At 36.1% G+C, this 18707-nt stretch overlaps 1 protein-coding gene across 2 annotated transcripts; it reads left to right on the plus strand.

Moving 5' to 3' along the window:
- Positions 1–111: 111 nt before the first annotated feature.
- Positions 112–12204, plus strand: ORMDL1 (ORMDL sphingolipid biosynthesis regulator 1). Of its 2 annotated transcripts, none has more exons than XM_068544792.1 (4): positions 112–228; positions 1818–1998; positions 6916–7067; positions 10701–12204. In XM_068544792.1, exons 2-4 carry the CDS (start codon positions 1825–1827, stop codon positions 10834–10836), a joined length of 462 nt encoding a protein of 153 aa, XP_068400893.1. In that variant the 5' UTR covers positions 112–228; positions 1818–1824; the 3' UTR covers positions 10837–12204. The 2 variants fall into 2 exon arrangements, with proteins under 2 accessions (XP_068400893.1, XP_068400894.1); XM_068544793.1 differs by having other exon boundaries at positions 6916–7088; positions 10701–10785.
- Positions 12205–18707: the final 6503 nt, after the last annotated feature.

Below are 18707 nucleotides of genomic sequence, written 5' to 3' on the forward strand. Positions count from 1 at the left end.
GAGCGCACCGCCCTTAGTCCCGCCCTGCCAGGCGAACGTGGGATTGGCGCCGCCCTCAGCCAATGGCCTGGCAGCGCGTTCCGCCCTGAAAGCTTCCGCAAGCTGCGCCGCGCCGCGCCGCGTTGGGGCTGACCACTCGCGTTCCGCCTGAAGAGGCGCTGCCGTCGGCACTGCAGCCGCCCCGGAGCTGATTCTGCTCCGAGCCAGCCGCCGGGAGTGGGGCGGCGGGTGAGTGGGCACGAACGGCCGCCGGGACTGTGCTGCTGCCCGTGCAGTGGGGAGCTGCTGGCGGGCCCGGGTCGGCTTGAGGGGAAAGAGTGGACTCCGGCTCCGTCTGCGGCGCCCTGTCAGGCCGTGCGGACCAAGTGGTCCCCAAGGCTTGCCCCCCAAATCCCCGTCGTCGCGTCCTGGCCCTGACGGGATGTGCAGCTCCGAGAAGAAAGGGGCGGGGCGGCAGGCGCTCTGGCGGTAGCAGCGGCGGCTTTTGCTGAGCTTTCACTAGCTGGGAGCTCCGGCCGCCGGGGAAGGCTGCCGGTGACGGTAGCGGGGTGGGGGGAGGGGAGGGTCGCTGTGGGTCGCCCGGCACCGCGAGGGCAGAGCCGAGAGGCTCTTCGCTCTCTGAAGTCATTGTTTGCCAGCCCTGAAGTGGCGTGGCAGACTCCCTGGAAGGGTTTTCTGGCCTAGGGTAGAGTCAGTGTTTGCCTTCCAGCTTGGATGTAAATTTTAAGCCTACTTTCGAGCGTTTTTTTTTTTCTATCCTGTCGAAAATGGGAAAGGCATCTTGAGTGGAGGCACGTTCTAAGTATAACTTATAGCGTATAAAAAGAATGTAACATGCACGGTGGATGTTTGGATTGGAGGAACTTTTTACACATTTAAATTTGCGGCTTTTGCTTTGTTTGAGTGCAACCAACTTTCATCACCGTAAGCCTACAGATTTTTGGAGGGAGAAGGGCCATTGTACTCCGGAATACTTGTTGGACGGGGTTCGGAGAAATCCCTCTCTCAGTGCCAGCTCTGTAATAGAAAGGGTTTATATATTTTTAAATCAGAGCTGTACCAAATATAATGTAGCTCTGCGCCCCCCACCCCCAATCTCAGAAAGAAAGGAAGAAAGAAGGGAGGGAGGGGAAGAAGGAAGGAAAGAATGAGAGAAAAACCAAAGTTTTAGGGCAGGTGACTAGAGTTAAAATACGCAGAAGACTCCTTGTTTAAACCTAATTGTATCACTAGGTTGAGAAACAAACCTTATCCCTTGACCATGTAAAATTTCCACCTCATTATGTTCCTCGCAGCTTCAGTCCTCATAAAGGAATGATTTGAACTCTGACCACTCTTTATGGACACAACACTACATTAAATGTAAGAGTCCGGCTACTCAGAACAGACTGGTTAGGTCAACTCTGCTTTTTTATATATTAGTTTATTCTGTTGGTAAATTTACCTCCTGAGTTCTCACTTTACACTCATAAGAAAATGTAGGTTTTCTCTTTCAGTTTGAGTTTTCCTGCCGATTACTTCATTTAGTAAAACCAACATGCTTGAAGACAAGCTTTAGGAAAGGCATTTTAACTGTTTATTTTTTCAACAAGAAGCATAAAAATAAGTCTTGCTTGTCTTACTGGGGAGTTAGATGTTAAGAATTATTTACTGCCCTCATCAGCATCTGCAAGTAGCATATTTTGGAGAGTCTGTTCTATTTCAGAATGATGAGGGAAAAAAATAATCCCAGTGACACTTACTTTGTCACGTCAGAATTAGGAGTACTTAGGTTTCCAGTTATATCAGTGTTGACTCATCCCATTGCTTTCCTACAGCGCAAACATGAATGTTGGAGTTGCCCACAGTGAGGTGAATCCAAATACTCGTGTAATGAACAGCCGGGGTATGTGGCTGACATATGCTTTGGGAGTTGGCTTGCTTCATATCGTTTTACTCAGTATTCCCTTCTTCAGTGTTCCTGTTGCTTGGACCTTAACAAATGTTATACATAATCTGGTAAGAATTTCACCTTCTACTGAACACTTAAGGCTTAATGGTTTTACGGAGACTGGGCAAGGCAGGAATGGGAAGTTATTGTTTAATGGGTACTGTTTTGCAAGACGAAAAGAGTTGTGGGGATGGATGGTTCTGATGGTTGCCTAACATTGTGAATGCACCGAATACCATTGAACTGTACGCTTAAAAGTGGTTAAGGTGGTCCATGTTATGTTATGTGTATTTAAACACAGTTTTTTAAAAAGCTTAAAGTTTTATGTTACAAAGAAGAAAAACACATGACTCATTTTTTTTAAACAGTTTGATTGAGATACAATATAAAATTCACCCATTTAAAGTGTACAGTTCAGTGATTTTTAGTATATATGACAATTTTGAAGAATTCTTATCTGGAATAAGATTATATTTTTCCTATCACTTTATATTTAAACATTGGACCCTTTTTGTAAGTAAGACATTTTTTTCTCCTGTTGGTTTTATAAAATCTGAAAAAAAGTAGGGCATTTTAGCAAAAATTACAAGACACTAATTCAGGCCACTATAATATATTGATTAACCAAAATGTATCAGAGGAAGTAATTATGTTTTTTGGTTAACTGGAGTCTAATGAACATCTTTGGTTTAAATCCTTTCTAAATTGTATATATATACTTTTCTATTTCAGTATAGAAATTTCGAGCTTAATCATATCTTATATGATTCAGAAACTTATGGTGCCTTAGCTTCTTCCTGTTGACTATTGCTCTTTTGTATTATATGATAGCTCTACAAAGTACCAGAGGTTAGATTGACTCTACTGACCATATTATGCAGCCCTGGAAGTTGCCTGTTTAAAAACAAAACAAAACAAAACAAAACAAAACGTGATAGTGACTTTTCTTGTCTTTAACAGCCTATTAAAGTAGAATGAAAGGGGAGAAATCTGGTTAATTGAGACTTTTAATTGAATCCAGATTAACTATATATTTGTTTAAAGATCTACCCAAAAGGAAGAGCTTAGAACTTTAAGACAGAAAAATGTAGGAGAAATAGGTTTTTAAAAAATTGATATTATTTATATCTTCGGGAAAGCATTTGAAGTTGACTGGAGGACGACAAAGATAATGTGGTAAAGATCAGTGAATGTCCATTTAGTCCATTTTATGTGATAGACTTTGGAAGGAAGTGTTTAAAAACACTGTTTTTAAATAGTGACTTCTCTGAAATATTTGACACTAATCATATCCCTTTTATTGGAATTCTTTTCCTTTGGCTTCCATGGGATTGCTTTTTCCTAGATATATTTCTGATCTTTCCTTTACTGTTTCCTCTTGCACAGTCTTCTCTTTTCCTCTCTTAAATATTACTGTTCTCAAGGTTCTTTTCTTCATCTCTTCTTATGATATATATACTATCTAGGTTACTTCCTCTATCTATATTTTCAGTTTCTACCTATTAAATGATGATGACCATATTAATATTGCCAGGTCACCTTGCACCTTAAACCAAACAAGTATAAATGGAATTCATTCCTGATATATCCCTTACCCCCCACCACAGTCTGTTCCTGGACTTTGTTCCTAGTCTAATCTAAAGGCACCACTATCTGCCCAGTAAGCCAAGCCACATAGCTGAATGTCAGAGGTAAAGTGATTAATATAATGTATTATCCAAACTGAGACTGTTTTGAGAGTAAAAGAGAGCTCTAGTAATAACTACTCCAAGAGAGAAAGTGTAACTCAGGACCACCCATGGCAAACTAGTATATATAGTCACCCTAGACTTAGGGTAACTCTTTTTCCTTTATATTCCACATCCATTTAGTCAAAGCCTTGTCTATTCTACTGCTTTACTGTCGTCAACTTGATGCTTATGGGCGTTGCTATAATTTCATGCCCTTTTTCCCCTCAGGTAGATTACACCAATAGATCAAGTGGTCTCTTTGACACTTCTCTACTCTACTTTCCTTCATTCCAATTTGGCAGGGTGATATTTTTGAAATTCATGTTTGTTCAGGTCACACTCTTAAGTCCTTCAATGATTCCTTGTTACATTCATAGTAAAATGCCAAGTTCTTTGTGTGGCATACAAGACCAGTGGATAATAGTACAGAGGCAAGAAAGAGACCCAATCTTAACATCTCTCCAAACACAAGCTGTGCTCTACAGTAATGAAAATCATCTTCTCACACCTTTTTGCTTTGGCTTAGGCTCTTCTTCCACTATTTTAATACCTCTTCCTCCTTCTTACTCTGCCTGGCTAATTCCTGTTTCTCCAGGAAAACTACTCAAGTGTCACCTCTTCTAGGAAGCTACAAAAGTCCCATGCTGCATTCTTTTTTCATGTATTTATCATCCTTTTATAATTAGCAGTTTATCTTTTTTTTGTTTTTTAATTTCTTTATCTCTACAGACCTATTTAAATGTTTGCTGAATAAATTAGTCTGTTCTCACATAATTTTCCCTTCTCCAGTAGCACATGTATTAAATGTACTTTAGAAGTCATCTCCTCCCTTCATGTTTCAGTTGGTTGACTGAGACTGAGGCACAGTATATGGCCATGGACAAAGGATAGGTAATGAGAACAAGTAGGGAAGCAAACTTCTGACTTCTTAGTCCTCCACACTAAAAACCTGACTAACCAGCCATAGATGTGGCAGTTACATGATGCCAAATGTAAATTTCTTTTGAAGTTAGCCTACATTAAACCAATTAAAAATGTGAAATACATACTGCATGCTTTTAAACATGGGAAAATAGTCCAAATATGGGAAAAAAGGAAAAATATGGTCTGTGTCTTTCTGAAACATATAGTAGAAACCTACAGCAATTGTTTTTACTCAGTGCTACAGTTCACTCTTAGAAGTTTTAATACTTCACAAAATAAATTCTGTTATCCTAGCTTTTAAAATGAAAGAGAATTCCCTTCATTTTGAGTCAGTAAATATTTGTTAAGGGCTAACCATGAGCTATATACTTTTTTCCCTAATTCTTTTAATGCGGGTATAAATCATCCATCACTAAAATTTTATAGAAAAACTATTAAAAATAAAAATAATGGAGTAGAAGATAAATGGTTAGATAAGATTTTATTCTTACTCATTAAAAAGAATACATAAAATAAACTATTTGAATATTATATTCTGAACACCGGTGAGTGTGTGTGGTTTGAAGTAAATAATTAGAGGACTGTTCTTCTTTCTCTTTGATAATTCTAACACATGTGTGGTCTAGAGTAGAGATTTTTAACTTTTTTGGGTCACATTCTCCTGAGAATTTGAAATCATACAATTTCTGTTTCATAGTCTCTTTTAAAACCCATGTGAAAATGGTTTCTTCTGCTTACAGAATAAACATACCTTGGCTTAATGTCATCTTGGCTTAATATCTAATACTTGCTTTGTATGAGCCCTTGTTCCTGAGGTAGTCAGGCTAATGGGAAAACAAACATTATGTAAACAACTTCAATACAATATGTTATGCTATAGTAAAAGTATTTTCAATAAAATTCTATATATGTACATAGGCAAGAGGTTAATTATTGCTAATGAGAAGGGCTTCACTAAGGAGTTATCATTTGAGCTGAACCTTCAAGACTGAGGTAGGTGACAAGGAACCATTAGCCTCAGCAACAAGGAACCTTTCCCTCCTCTGCCTTTCCTGAGTACTTTGATTGTACCTTTGATAGTAATTTCTGCCCTACATTACAGTTGTTTATGCATATCTTTTTTTTTTCCGTACCATCTCTTGGAAGATTGAACTTTTTCAAGGCATTGGACATGTCTTGTTCAATTTCATATATGCATATAGGTCCTGTGTCCTGTACATATTAGCCACTTATTAAATGTTTGTAGAGTTATATCCAATTGAACATGAATCTATTCCTCTATTGCTTAAGTGTTACTGTAGGTAAACAACTTTTAAATTGCCTAATGGAATAATTAGGAAGCAGATAGACTAAGCTTTGAAAAGAAGGGCTCTCTTAACCTAGTAGAATAATGTAAAATTTCAAATCACTAATATTTCTATTTTTTTCCATATATTTATTAAAAGTTGAAGTAAAAAAAATGACATCACATCATGACTTTAGTAAGTAAAGCTGTTTCATGACCATATATAGGCATTATTCTGTTACCAGTGCCTCAGACAGTGATCCTGCAATGAAGCATTAACTATCAATCTAAATGGGCATCTCAAGTAAACCACATCTAGTATACATTGGGTTTTTTTTTTTTTTGTAATTAACCACAAAATTAGATGCTTAAACATATCACTGGACAGAATGGCTTTTAGTAAAGTTTTTTACTTTGATTTTTAAAAACTAACTTCAAAAGACACTACTGAGGTACAGTGGTGATTTTAAAAGTAAATTGTGTTGAACATTATACCTGCTACATCAAACCACCTTTGTTGCTTTGGAAAAGAACTATTGAGACAAAAACAGTCCTAATATTAAATATTTTCAGAACAATTTTCCCCGATACAGAGATTTTGTTTATTATTATTTTCCAACTTGTATGTTTTTATCATTTTATAAGTATCATCAGATTTACTAATATGACACTCTAAACTTTCCTACACATTGGAGAAAAGGTAATTCTATCTCCAAACAGGAAATGTGTTAGAAAATCTAAATGTAATGATGCAAAGCTACCCTGATGGTACTTTTTGCTTATTTTCAATTTAATAGGAGATGAAAACAGGTTACTTTTGGTTGACTTAGAGTGGTTTTCAGCAAATAATATTTGCATATAAGCCCCTGGAAGTTTTGTTTTACTCTGAAGAAACTGGCCACAGTCTTTCACAATATGAAATCTTAAAACTTGAGCTGTCAAGTTAATCACGCTCTCTGTCACAGTCTGCAACTGTCTTAATGCTAACTGGCAAATACTAATTTTGTATTTGATATTGATTATATACCCCCTTGCTTGTTTTCCAGGGGATGTATGTATTTTTGCATGCAGTAAAAGGAACACCATTTGAAACTCCTGACCAGGGTAAAGCGAGGCTCCTAACTCATTGGGAACAACTGGACTACGGAGTACAGTTTACATCTTCACGGAAGTTTTTCACAATTTCTCCAATAATTCTGTAAGTGGTGGAAATTTTCAGGTATGAGGAGGATTGGATGAGAGGAAGCCATCCTTTTATTAGATTAAATTTGAAATAGAAACAGAATATTTTGTTGAAAACCTATATCAGTAAATTGCTACTTCATAGAGAGTATAAAATACAGGCAAAATTTTTAACAAGCTGGTAACCATTCATCGTTTTCACTTCAGTCAAATATATATGGAGACAACCTTACATGTTTATCAGTATGACAAGATATTCTAGAATACAAGTCAAATATATTCTAGTTCATGTCTTTAAGCTGCTTGCAAGAATACTAAACACATAGTCTTGTTCTGTGTTCTACTATCAGATTAATCTCCCTAAACAAGGATTTGGATGATTTCAGATGAATTTCATTGACCACCTGCCGCATTTAGATGTTCAAACTCCTTGGGAGAGATAGTATGGTTTAGAGAAAAGAGAGGTTAGGCTTTCATTGTAGGACAGACCTGGGTTGAATCCTGTACCTATCACTCAGCCTGCTTGGTTTGCTCATAAATAAAATTCCAGCCAATGGTACCTAACTCAATCTGATGCTGTAAGAAATAAATGAGATAATATCTATCTGTAAAGTATCTAACCTTATATCTGGTATGTAATTTCCTCCTATTACCTGATATTCAGGGTCCTCCACAAAATGGTTCCTACCTCATTTTCCCTTTATGTGACTATTTTACCCTCACCCAACTCCCACCTGGTCACACTCTTCTAAGCAGCATTTCTTAAATACTTCATGTATAGTCCTATTTCTATGCCTTTGTTCAAGTCATTTCTCCCACCTGAAATGCCTTCTCCTTTCTTAATTTATCTGTCTTATTTTTCTTTCAAGATTTAAATTGTGACCTTACCAGTGAGGTCTTTTCCTTAGCAACCAGCCTTCAGTAATACTCTGCTTTGAAATCCATAGTAGTTGTTATATATCCCTTATTTATTGCCACTTTGTATTATTTCTCTATTATTATGTTTATTTCTGCAAAGAATTTATAAGTACATAGATTGCTTTGAATTCCACACTCAGTTGCTTTCATATAATGGATGTTTAACATATATCCTAATCAAACACTCTATACCACAAAGGAGATATATATATCTCTCTCTCTATATATATAGATATAGATATAGATATATATTTATATATCCATTATAGAATCAGTGCAGTCTGCAGCAGCTGGAAAGACTTCTTGGAGGCATTAGAATTCCTTAAACTAGGACTTAGGGTAGGTTTTAGACAGGTGTTTAAGTTAGGGAAGACATTTTCAAATGGAAAGCATAAAGTAATCATAAAGTGGTAGATTTCTTTTTCCTTATATTTATAGCACTTGAGAGGAAATTTTTTAAGTTTTTAATTGTTTTAGTCCCACATAAAATTCACGTCAAAAGAAAAATTATTTGTATGGCCTAACAGAGATTAATGCAATAACAAGAATAATGGTTATTCAAACAGCCCTAAATTTGTATTTTAGCTCTACTACTCTCTAGCTATGTGACTTTTGGCCATATTCTTGAAAGTCTCAGTTTCCTCATCTATAAAATGTTGAGGATTGCATTATAATACAGTTAACCCTTGAACAGTGTGGGGGTTATAGGCACCCGCGCTCTGTGCAGTTAAAAATCCAAGTATAACTTACATAGTCAGCCTTCTGTATCCCCATTTCCACATCCTCAGATTCAACTAACTGCGGATCGTGTAGTAACTGTGGATCATGTAGTACTGTGGTATTTACTATTGAAAAATATCCATCTGTAAGTGGACCTGTGCAGTTCAAACCTCATTGTTCAAGGGTCAACTGCACATGTAAAAAGCCTGACATATGCTGAATTTTCAATAGGAGCTATCACAAAAGAAGTCAACTAGGATGTACCTGTGTACAACACCCATATTTCTTAAAGTGTACTTTTGACCAACAGGTATGATTTTAAATATTCTGTGATTAAATTCCTTATATAACTGAAGAAACAGCATTAAAGCCATCTGTGTAGCATTGATATTTTTCAGAGTGCATTTACATTTTCTTATTTGATCATTTGTCAGGTAGGTAGGATGAGTAATATTATCCCAGATTTTTAGATAAAGAAACAGATTCAAATGCATCATCTTCATCCAGATCTTGTAGCTAGTTGGAATCAAGAGCCCAGGTTAAACCCTAAACTTCTAGCTTCTAATACAGGTCTCTTTCTAGTATACCCTTTGGCAGATAAATGCTACCACACTGATTCCTACCTGGCTTTTGCATCCCCTTGGAGGGTTGTGTAGGTTTTTGTAAGAGTCAAGTAATTTTCATATGATCCACACACACAATCAGTTTTTATTAAAAGACATAAAGGAGACATATGCTATGAGGAGGAGAAGCCATTCCAAGAAGATTTATTATTTCTAACATATCAGATTACAGATTAAACCTGTAATGATGATGGGAAATTAAATGAGCTTACTGAATGTAAATGGTATCCTATTTTGTTCAGTTAAGGAAGTATGAAAACAGTCTTCAAGTATATGAAAGCAGGAAGACGGGATTTAAAGTAAAGATTGAGGAATATGGTTTATTCTCAAGAATGAATTTTCTGACTATAGTTTGTGAAATAGGTGGAAGAGTATAGAATTTCTCAATTTAGATGGTTCTGAAAATAATGTGTACAGCTCTCTGTGATGTTTTTAGTTGTACTTGGAAAATAGCTGTTCTTTTCTAACCATATTACACAAGATATTTATCACTCCTTTAGAGGAAACACTATTAAAATACTTTTCTGTGTACTCTAAAAGTACTAATTAGACAAACACCCTTGTGCATACTAACTTCTTAGTTATCATCAAGTAAGGTATGATGTTTTAGGATACTCTTTTAGTGGCCTCATGATGTGTCTTCATTTTGATGTACCCTTGGGTCAAACTAGGCATTCTGACTCAATGATTTATGGTCTTAAAGGTGGCTTAGGCTTCTTAAAACAAATTCTCAGATATTGGATGTCTTTGAATATGTATGTACGTATGTTCGGTTATAGCAAAACAGCTGGAATTTTACAATAGTGTCTCTCAAGTTTCCAGTTATACTGGTTATATACCTGTTCAACTTCAGTATGGAAATGAGAACATCAAAAGGGCAATCAAGTATTAGTTTTCTTTCAAAGATGCTAAACTCTACTAATGCACTAACACCCATTTTTCACAACTTTGCAGCAGTAGTTTTTAACCTTTTGGTGGGTCACAAAACCGTTTGAGAATATGATGGATGCTTTGAATCTGGACTTTCTCTTCAGATGTATACACATAGATAAAAAACTACACCTGAAGTTTCAGGAAGCACATGAACCCTAGTTTGAAAGCCTTCTGCTTTAAAGACAGTAGTAACTGTCTTGCATTAAATACATTTAACACGATTGCAGAAAAGCAAAATGTGCATATACGCCTCCATTAAACAAATGTTTAAATCCCAAATAAAATTAATTTAGGCCCCCAAACTAAAACTTTTGCTCTTGTTTTAGTGCTCAAAAAAATGGTTCTGCTTTTAGGTATTTATGTTTCAGTGGCCTTTTTTCTACCTTTAAATATTTAAAAAATTCTAATTTCACTTTTATATGTTATATATATATTCTTAACTTTTATTTCTACAGATATTTTCTGGCAAGTTTCTATACGAAGTATGATCCAACTCACTTCATCTTAAACACAGCTTCTCTCCTGAGTGTGCTAATTCCCAAAATGCCACAGCTACATGGTGTTCGGATCTTTGGAATTAATAAGTATTGAAATGTGTTTTGAAACAACAAAAATTTTTACAGCTACTGAGTTTTCTGTAAGGAAGGAATGGTTACTAAACTGCACTGTTTCTGTGATAATGTGAAATGAGAGGTAGCTACATTGGAGAGCCAATTGCTGGTTCTTCATATGCTGTTTTGAAGTGCAGATTCTTACGAGAAGATGCCTTTGTTTAATGCATCTGGTATCCTTCTGAAGAGAGGCTTTAGAGGCAGGCTGGGCAGGCCCAGCTTATAAGTTAAATGGCTATAAAGTAAGGGTGTAGTAGATAAATCCAAGGAAATAAGAGATTTATAAGAAACTAAGTCCAGCTTAGCTTATAAGGAATGGGCATTATGTTAGGAGAAGAAAATGTTTAATCATTCAGTCATAGTCAGTTTAAGCAGAGTTACATGAAAACCAGAATCATTTCTTTACAAGTTTATTACAGATTGTTTTTATTACCATGCATATTCCTCTTGTGTTATATAAGAGGATATATGTCCTCTTGTTTTATACAGACCAATTCCTACCTTATGAATGTACTTTTTTGGTTTTGCAGGCTCAACATTGTGTTGATAGATGAGTTCATTTGTACATTAAGTTACTGAGTTCATGAAGGTCCACCTTCATGACTGATTGATGATAGAAGATAGTTAGGCACCTTAGAAGCAGCCTCTGAGTCGGCCTTCTAATTTTGGAACAAAGTGGGTTTTGCTGCCTTTCCAGATATAAGGCTGCTAAACCAATTAAGAAAATAATTTATTTCTCATAATTAAAGTATATGGTAACTTAAAGGTCTGCTTATTTGGTTGAGCAATCTAATTGTTGAAGTCTGCCATTCTTTAGCGATGGAAATTTAAAATGGACAACTACATAGCCAACATGTGATCTGGCAGAAACTGCTTCTTTAGCAATACTATCAGAGTAAATAATGGAGTCTTTTTTTTTAGCAGGTCTGCAGTAAAAGATATCATCTTTTCTTAGTCCTCCTGCTCTCAATCTCCATACTTTACCCATTAATATTTTGCCGTCAATACATGAGTCTTAGTATAGATAACTCAGAATGGTAACTATTTCCAAAGCAGCAACCATATTGAATCCTTGTGACTTAAGAGAAGCTTTCTATAGTTGCTGACATTAATTGCAAGAAATAACTATATTCTACTTTGAGAAGTAAACATTTCAAGAAAAGTTCTGATATGTGACGAAACTGAAAAACCTAGTAACATTTGTAAGCAAAATTGAGTGAAAAGAATTATACCAACTTAAAAATCAATTTGTTTCAAACTGACTTTTGGGGGTAATGATCATTGTTTTGTATTTCAAAAGTATTGAATTTAGAAATCAGTTGTATGATAATGCCTTTGTATGTTTGTCTTTTCTCATGTATTTTTAAATAACCAGTAATCTATACTTTAATAAATTTTTCTTTGGTGTAAGGTTATTGCAAAAGCTTTCCAAAGTCAGTCATCGAGTTACACTTAAATTTTTCAAGTTTTTTTTAAAGCAACTGAATTTGTAAAATTAAGGTAGCTAAAAAATACTCTTTTGTTTTTCTTCATTTTAAAGTTTATTTCAAAAGGCTTATATTTTTTGCACAGACTTCAGAGATAGAAATCTGCCTAAATCTGCCTCTAATACAGGTCTTCTGCTGTTTTCCCTACTTTTGCCCTTCAGTGTTTTAAAGATATTTATTCAGTAGATATTTGAGGGCCCACTCTGTTGTAGGAATTGTTTTAGGTATTGTGGATACAGTTTGTAAGCAAGACAAACCAAGTCCTTTCCCTTATGTGCTTACATTCAATTTGGAGAACAGATAATAAATGAGTAAACAAATAATATTATTTTACATAGTGATAAATGCCATGGGGAAAAAAAATTAAGTCGGTGAAAGGCAGGGGAGCCTGCCTCAGAAAAGTCTTCCCTAAATATCCTAACTAAGGTGATATTTAGACACAGACCTCCCTGATGTAAAGGAGCAAGGAGTACAAAGATCTGGGGAAAGAGACTTTCCAGTACTGGTGATGGCAAATATTAAAGCTCTGGGGCAAGAATGAGGGTGGTGTGTTTGAAGAAAAAGAAGACAGTCACTGTGCCTGGAAAGGAGTAATAAGCAACGAGAATGAGCTCAGAGAAGTAGGTAGGGGTCAGATCAATATAGGACTTTATAGACCAAGGTAAAGAACAAATTGTATTCTAAGCTTGACAAAGCCATTGGAGAGTTTTGCACAGGAGAGTAAAGGGATCTGGGGTTTTTTGTTTGTTTTGTGAAGGCTACTGGCTAATGTTGAAAATAAACTGTAAGGGAATGGGAAGCAGGAAGAATAGCTACTACAGGCAAGAGGTAGCTCAGACTAGGGAATTAGCTGATGAAGTGGTGAGAGAGAAGTGGTCAGATATGGGATATATGTAGCAAGTACAGCTCACAAAACACTGGTATATTGAAAGTGAGTAGAAGGAAGGGAACTAAAATGACTCATGGTTTTTTGGCCTTAAAACCTAGGTAAATGGTTGAATGGTGAATATGAAAACTGTTCCCCATTTCACAAATTGGTAGAGTTTAGTGTAAAACAAAAGCTTTTTTTTTTTAAACAAAATCTATAATGACTATTGTTTGGAACAAAATCAATTGCTATGCTATAATTGCTCCTACTTTCAAGTCAGGACACATAATAATCAATTTCTTAATAGGCATGAGCTCAGAAATGCTACTGATTTTAGCATTCATTGGTGAATCTTTCCTGCAGCAGTTATTACTGTGGAGTTCCAGTGGTGGTTTTCTATTTCCCTCATTCCTTCTACATGTATTTATTGGAATTCTTTTGTAAGGCATATTTTTCCTTTCTCTTCCATTTATTTATTCAATCATATATATTATGGACTCATGGATATTTTATTCTTTGGTTTATAGTCCATTATAATCATTATTAATTTGTTGCTAAAATTGTCCCCCATCTTTGACTGTTGGGAGTTCCCAGTGGAACTTCTCAAGTTAACTCCTGTGTTCTTTTGACTTGCCCCATCCTTTATTTTTTTTTTTAAACATAGAATGGTATTTTTTAGGTTTATGTCACTATTGTCAATTAAACTAGAAAGATCCTGAGGGGCATAGCTATCTCCTTAACTAATAATCTGTATGAATTAGCCTTACAAAACTATATGATGCTAAGAGTTGGAAAAGACCTTAGGGGCTGTAATTCAGCCCCATCCTTTACCTTGAATTTTCATCGACCCTCTATTCAATTTCATTGACACCTCTATTCAGTTCTGTGTTAGCACTAATAAGGGAAGACTTACAACTTACAAGGCTACATTTTTGTTATGGAATTTATAACATGTTTTACATTGAGCCAAAATTTAATCCTTATTCTGTGTAACTCTTCAATTAGTTAACTTTTAAACTGTTATCAACAGCACTGAATATTACCAGAGCCTTCACCATTTTCCATATGATATGGTTTCAAATTTCTCCCACTATCCTGGTAATTATGCTGTAAGTTGCAATTCATTATTATATAGCCCTAAGCTAACTACAAGAGGTGATAGATGTGATGTCACTACAACAGTACCACTTCCCTTGTTCTGGATACTTTTTATTTTTAATGCAGCCTATTATTTTAGCTATTTTGAGAGCCACGTATCACTGATTCACTTTATGGTCACTAAAACCTCAAGTCCCAACATGTAGCGCTGTTCAATGGTGGCTTTCCCTTCATGTACTTATTTAATGGATTTATTAAACCAAAGTCTAAGATTTCTTATTTTTTCTATAGATCCCCATGTTGTCAGATTTTAGCCTGTTGATTCATCTTGTCTAGCTGAAGGTGAATCTTCTCATGCAATATATTTCTTTTATAGTATGTCTCCTATTTTAGTATATATCACTAGTAAATATGACTCCAAAATACCCTCATGCTAATCCTGCAAAAGACAAATGCAGCAACCCAGTATAGACCAATGAAGTTTAATAATCTTTCTAACAGGACAGATAGAAAAGTGTAATTCCCAAAACAGTTACATGGATATTACATATTGATGTTGGAAATGTAAACAAATTTAGTACTGGGAAGACAAGTCTAGGTAAAATAAAAGGAATTTTTGAGTAGCACTGGGCAGGGAAGTAAGGTAGGTAAGAGAATAGCAAAGATAAACCTTTATTTTGCTTGATGTCAAAAAGTAGTGAGATGTCTCATGTTTTTATTTTACTCCCTAATTTCAGTTCCAGTTAAAAATGATTCAGCAGATAGTTTGTTATATGGGGTTTAAAAGCTTTTGTTTAGCTACAGGTGAATGTATAAGAATTATAAACATCAAATTTAGAATACTGAATATCTTGGGTATACAGTACCCAGAAAGCTCAACTGTATTGGGTGATACTTTAGCTCTTAAATTGGGTGTTGGGTTCACAAAAGTTGATTATATTATTCTTGACACTTTTTCATAATCTAAAATATTTCACAATTAAAAAATAGTTTAGTAAAAATATATTTGGATTTTATTTTATGTTCAGTATAGTAGTGTAATTTATTCTATTTCTTGACTCATTCAAGTCTTTAATAAACAACTAATGGTTATGAAAGTGGCTCAACCTGTAGCTCTAAAGTTCTATATAATTTTAAGTTAGCAGATAAGCCAATTTTATTACTATGTCCTTTCACTCTAACTGCATAATTACATTGATAAAAATACATTCTTCTCAAATTCAAGAATTTAAGTAAAGAAACTACATCATTAACACTGTAGAATGAACTTTAAAATATAAAATATGAGAGGAATTTTATAATATATAAATATTCTGACTTTCCAACTATATAGTTATAAATTTTTTGACAACACTTTTTTGAAAAACTTGAAGATTTTGCAAGATAAGCATGCATTATCTTCTTCACTTTGTAATTTTCAAAATGGAAACAGAAGAGCAGATGATTTATTGGCTATTGCCCAGGAAAATACGAGTATACCAGCTACTACATGAAAACCTGATACAATGATCCTGCTTTGAAACATTCGTCCCTCCTTTGAATTATCAAACGCATGCTTCTATCATGGTGTTTAATGGTCATAGGGAGCTTATGGAAGCAACAAAGAAATTCACCCTCTCCCTCTACTGCCAAAAAACGTAGACCCCACACACTTGAAAAATAAGGTCATCTGGGTATGGCAATTTCTCAAAAAATTAAACAGAATTACTATATGATCCAGCAATTCCACTTCTGGGTATATATCCCAAAGAAGTGAAAGCAGGGACTTGAAAAGATACTTGTATGACCCACGTTTATACCAGCACTATGCATAATAGTCAGAAGGTGGAGGTAACCGAAGTGTCCACTGTCAGATGAATGCATAAACAAAATATGGTGTATATACACAGTGGAATATTATTGAGCTTTAAAAGGAAGGAAATTCTGACACATGCTACCACACTGGATGAACCTTGACATTAATGCTAAGTGAAATAAGCCAGTCACAAAAGGACAAGTACTGTGTAAGCCCACTTACATGAGGTACCTAGAGTAATCAAAGTCATAAAGACAGAAAGAATGGTGGTTGCCAGGGGGTGGGATGAAAGGGAAATGGGAAATTAGTGTTTAATGGATACAGAGTTTCAGCTGGGGAAGATGAAAAAGTTCTGGAGATGGATGGTAGTGACCGTTGCACAACAATGTGAATGCACTTATTGCCACTGAACTGTTTAAAATGGTGATTTTGTTAACATATTTTGACACAATTTTTTTTTTTTTTTTTACTACCAGGGAATTCCCTAAATTTACATTTTAATGACTGATTTAAACATACCAATCAAAGGGGGTTCTATCAGAGATTCTTTTTTTTTTTTTTTTTTTAACAAAGCAATCCCTCCAGGACATTCTTTTTTTTTATTAATTAATTAATTTTCATTTTTGGCTGTGTTGGGTCTTCGTTTCTGTGCGAGGGCCTTCTCCAGTTGCGGCAAGGGGGGGGCCACTCTACATCGCGGTGCGCGGGGCCTCTCACTATCGCGGCCTCTCTTGTTGCGGAGCACGGGCTCCAGACGCGCAGGCTCAGCAATCGTGGCTCACGGGCCCAGTTGCTCCGCGGCATGTGGGATCCTCCCAGACCAGGGCTCGAACCCGCGTCCCCTGCATTGGCAGGCAGAATTCCCAACCACCGCGCCACCAGGGAAGCCCAACACAATTTTTAAAAAGCAGTATGTTTGTAAAATAAGCATAATCGTTCTGCAAACGAAATAAAAAGCAAAGTATCTTCCAAAGATGAGACCTGATTGATGATATTACCATTAATGAAAGAATGTTCCACATCAAAAAATATATGTCAGCAAAGAAACTTTAAAAAGAGAAAGGCAAATGACAGTGTATTTTTAGCACAATCCAACCTATGAAGAACATAAGGCAGGTATGTGACTCAAGTGGAAAGGGGTGCATCAGGCCTGAAATACTAGCCATTAAAAGCACCAAACTCATTTCTATTGCTTCCATTCCATTGTGCTAAACAATCTGGTTATAATTTGGATCTGGCTTTCATTGTAATTTGATCAACACAGAGAAGGTGAGGATCAGCAAGCGCAACTATCCTAGACCCTCCATCATTTCTCTTAAGTTAATACATTAGCATTATGGGTTTTACATAGCAGTTTCTAAGCAAGTTGAGTGTGTGACTCAGCACTACAGAGTCCAGTCACTTCCAGATCTGATAAACCAATTTCAACCTAAGAAAAGAACCAGATGTTGAAACCCAGTAATCACACCATGGTCCTGCTAGACTGTGGATACTGCCTTCCCCCAGCAACTTTTCTCTCAATGCACATTTTCCATAATGCTGTATTGTAATTGCCTATTATTAGACTCAGTTCCTTGAAAATAGAAAATGGATTTTATCTTTGATCCCTAACAACTAATAAACTGCCTAGCACAAAGGGAAGAACCAATAAATATGTGATACGTGAAAACGAAATCCAGTTTAGTAAGACATAATTAGGGAATGAGTATTGTAAAGATTCTTATATATAAAGTTTTCCTCTTAAGTTTACAAACGGAAAGCTAAGCAATAGCAGAGACAAAGTGAACATATTTAGATTCAGAGTTCTCAATTCAAGTTGAAGTTACAGTGGTTAGGCCATATTTTCTTGAGAATGCCCATGAATGTGGCATTCAAACCATATGATGTGATCTGCGTGAAAGCTCAGACAAGCCCCAGAGAGCATGCCTTTCCCGCAATAACTTCTCCAGTACGATAAAGAACATGGAAGCTTTATACCTTCACTTGCCAAATACGTGGGACTGGTGTAAGTACCATTTCTTTCTACCACCCACATGCACTCAAAGAATAAAATTTCTTCCTAATGTGTCCTAAAGTTTGGCTCTTTCACATAATGCAGCATTCAGACTCAACACCAGCCAAGAGTGCCCAGTTAAGGCTTCTACTATTGATACTACCAAACACAACAGGGATAACTCTTGACAGCACAGGACAGCACTGGAACAAAGTAATTCAAGTTGCAAGAAAAACAATGCCAGACGGGAATGATTTTATGTTCAGAATAGATCACAGTGTATAAGAAAATAACTCCTGACCTATCATATGCAATCAGGATGACTACTTTTTCTTAACCTTTAGGTCTTAAGTTTTCTTTTTTCCCTGTTTTGGGTGAACAACACATCCTAGGGAAAATATGAACTATTTAATCTTCCGTCAGTTAAGAAAACAGACTCCAGAGCAGATGGCCTGACTTCTAATACTAGCCCTGCACTTACCAGCTGTGTAACCTGCAAATCACCCAAACTCTGTGGTCCAGTTGTCTCATCTGTAAAATGAGGACAGTAACTACCTCATGCGATTGTTGTGAGGATTAAGTAAACTAATCTGCAACAGTGCCTGGCACA

Source organism: Eschrichtius robustus, chromosome 5 (assembly GCF_028021215.1).
Source record: "Eschrichtius robustus isolate mEscRob2 chromosome 5, mEscRob2.pri, whole genome shotgun sequence".
NCBI classification, from domain to species: Eukaryota; Metazoa; Chordata; class Mammalia; order Artiodactyla; family Eschrichtiidae; genus Eschrichtius; species Eschrichtius robustus.